The 2,989-nt window shown below is 40.4% G+C and overlaps 1 protein-coding gene across 1 annotated transcript; it reads right to left on the bottom strand.

Moving 5' to 3' along the window:
* Nucleotides 1–247: 247 nt before the first annotated feature.
* On the bottom strand, nucleotides 248–1,070 carry LOC148023298 (uncharacterized). Its single transcript, XM_087695200.1, has 3 exons — nucleotides 846–1,070; nucleotides 534–730; nucleotides 248–425 (listed from the first exon to the last, which is right to left on the bottom strand). The coding sequence occupies exons 1-3, from the start codon at nucleotides 1,068–1,070 to the stop codon at nucleotides 248–250; spliced, it is 600 nt and encodes a 199-aa protein (XP_087551326.1).
* Between the last annotated feature and the right edge of the window lie 1,919 nt (nucleotides 1,071–2,989).

Below are 2,989 nucleotides of genomic sequence, written 5' to 3'. Positions count from 1 at the left end.
AGTACGACACGTTGCATTTACATGAACACACATTAAGAAAACAAAACCAACGGAAAACTAGTAAAATATATTCGTGTCAAATAGTCGCAAGGTACACTCTTCCTAAAAACAAATCAAAGATCCCAATGCATGTAATCTCTTAGACAAAATTGGGCATAGTCACATGACGAAGTGTATAATAAACATATAAAAGTAGTAACAAAATGAAATGTCTAGAGTCTCTCAAAAAAAAAAAACACTCTCTCTCTCAGCATGGTACCGGTCCACACACTATGGTGGACAAACACTCCCCATAGAGCACATCATCTATTTCTAGACACATGCAATGTCTCATCTCCTCTGCACTGGCCCGCGCCAAACCACCACACCCCGCAAACACATCCAAAACATAGTCGTAGCGTTTCGTAAATGTAGCTAGTAACCACCTAACCATATCACCAATCAAGATACAGAATCTTTGCGGCCATGCAAGTAGAAACAATGAAAATACCATACAAGGTAACCTGAGAGCAAAAACATGCAAAACTACTTACCGAAAGAAAAGATGAGACCTCTCTGCTCCGCCTCCGACAATGACACCATCAACGTCCATGGGAAAGACACAATCATCCATCATGTAGCTATAATACGCTGGAAACAATCTCTCTGAAATCTTCTCCCCAGCCTCTCTGTCGTAGCAAGGCACAACATGACCAGCACGATGCCAAAGACACACAGTAAGATCAAGTACCTATTCACGAGTGGAAATAGAATAAGTGATCCATGTTTTTATTTAAAGCATGTAACACAAACTTTATTTAGAACATACAACCATACGTTCAACGTATCCAACTTTGTTATCTTACCGCCTCTCTAGTAACGGGATGTCGATAAGCCTTGGAGTCACACATGAGTGTCCAAGTGCGGTGAAGCACAAGCCCCACTCTTGCCGCATCTATAATAAACTCACCTATATGCTCTGCTAAGCACATAGTGACTAAGAATCCCTTGTCGGCCAAATACTCGCGAGCAAGGTCCATACAACCCATAACTAGACCCTTTGAGAACGTGTTCCACTTGGGAATAGTCATGCCCTCTACAAACAACATTGGCATTATGATATATGAGAAGTGAGTTTGATGTAAACCTTGTGTGATAGAAAGCATAACTTACCCAATGGGATGGGACCTAAAGCATCCACAAGCAAGCTCGTAGGAAAATCCGCAAATATCAATCGAGCCACCTCTTGACATGGAACTCCATCTTTGCTATAAAGATGCATCTTTTGTGTTGCAAAAAACTTGTTGATGCTATACACAAAACAACATAGTCATTAATGCAAAGTAAACGATGATGCAATGCTATATGCAACATGTAAATTGATGTTCTTGCAATATGTAGTTGTCATGTCTACCTATCAAGGGCAAATCTATCAATTTGGGTCACATCCACTAATAGAGCATCGACATATGTTTGATACTAGAACCCTGCAACAATTATTTCAAAGTAATTTATTTTTAATAATCATACACGAATTTCAAGTTAATATAAGACTTGTCACCTACTAAACGGGTCATAGGTCGCCTCTCCCAATTCTCTCGACCAAGAGATGAATCTACAACAAAGGAGGTGGTGGGCGCCATAGAGGACTCTGGCACATTTTTTCTCCCTGGATTACCTTGAGTACCTTGGGTGGCACCTTTGGTAGCCTTGGTTGCTTGCTCCTCTACAGTGGTGGGTGCGGTAAGCGGTTCATGAGTATCAACTCCCTCCTTGAATCCTACATAGTATCATTCACCCTTAGACTCCCATGCATGAGCACAAAAACTATTGCTACAAAAGCGACGAGATGTTTACATAGATTGAAGTACTTACTGTCATGCAGATCTTTCTCTTGCTTAGGGATAACCCCCACATGGTAATCTAGCCACCAAGGGCAAACACTTGCCTCCCATGCCGTCAATTTTCTCTCACGTAATGATGGAGAATACATAGTGTTCTCGTCACGAACATCAATCCACTCTCTTGTGAATTGCGGAGCTACATCCAGCCTCTTCTCTTCTACACATTGTAGTATCCACCTGCAACATTCTTGCCAATTACGCAAGCAAATGCATGCAATCTAATATGAAAATTAGACACACAATCTAATATGAAAATGCATGCTAACCTATAAATCACACGTTTGGCTGAAAACATAAGCTCTGGCATCTTCTCTGCAACATCTGAAGATTTCACTCCATCCAAGAGGTGTACAAAAGCCTACACAAGTTTCACAAGCGCTTAACATTAGCACATATACATTTTAAGAAAGAACTTAAGAAAGCAATATGAATGCACTGCATTGAGTCAACCTGCATGACATGATTCTTCATGTTAAGCTTAAAGAACTCCTCAAATGAATCTGGTAGCTGTGGACCTTCTACTTGTATCCTATCAATCTGAAGTAGTGCCTCCGAATGCAAGTGAGCCCAATATGTCTCTTTCTTCATGTAAACCCGAAAGAGCTTATAATCACCAAAATGCGGGTATTGGGGGTCTTTGGCCTTTGTGAGACTCATAAGATGCAACAAATGATTTTTTTTCCTGTGATGCACAACAATATACGCAAATAGAAAGCATTGAAGAAAAAAGCATCACATACACACACCTTGCGTTATATACAAATTACCTTTTCGCATGGATTTTTGAGCTTGTGAGACAATACAGCTTGTCTCTTGTGATCTTGAGCATGCTTGCATCATCCCACTTTAGCCCAAATAACAACTTAAAGAACTCATCACCATTTTGGGGATTAGCAATGGATAGGTATTTGTAACCCCTATCCTTAAGGCGCTCCTCTTCCACCCTTGTAGCCTTCTCCAAACGTTTCTTCCTCTCTACCTCATCTAGACCAAGAGCCTCAAGCTTAGCAGTTTCTTTTGAGATGAAGACATGAAATTCATCCTATCATTCCAAAAAAAAACTAAATTAGAGATAGAAAAGCACATCTCATACAAGTGAGCCATAG

The sequence above is a fragment of the Lygodium microphyllum genome, chromosome 16 (assembly GCF_053477565.2).
Source record: "Lygodium microphyllum isolate KBCC chromosome 16, Lygodium_microphyllum_v1.1.10, whole genome shotgun sequence".
Taxonomy (NCBI): Eukaryota; Viridiplantae; Streptophyta; class Polypodiopsida; order Schizaeales; family Lygodiaceae; genus Lygodium; species Lygodium microphyllum.
Note: the sequence above shows the minus strand (reverse complement) of the source record. Positions and strands in the feature narration are given on the sequence as shown.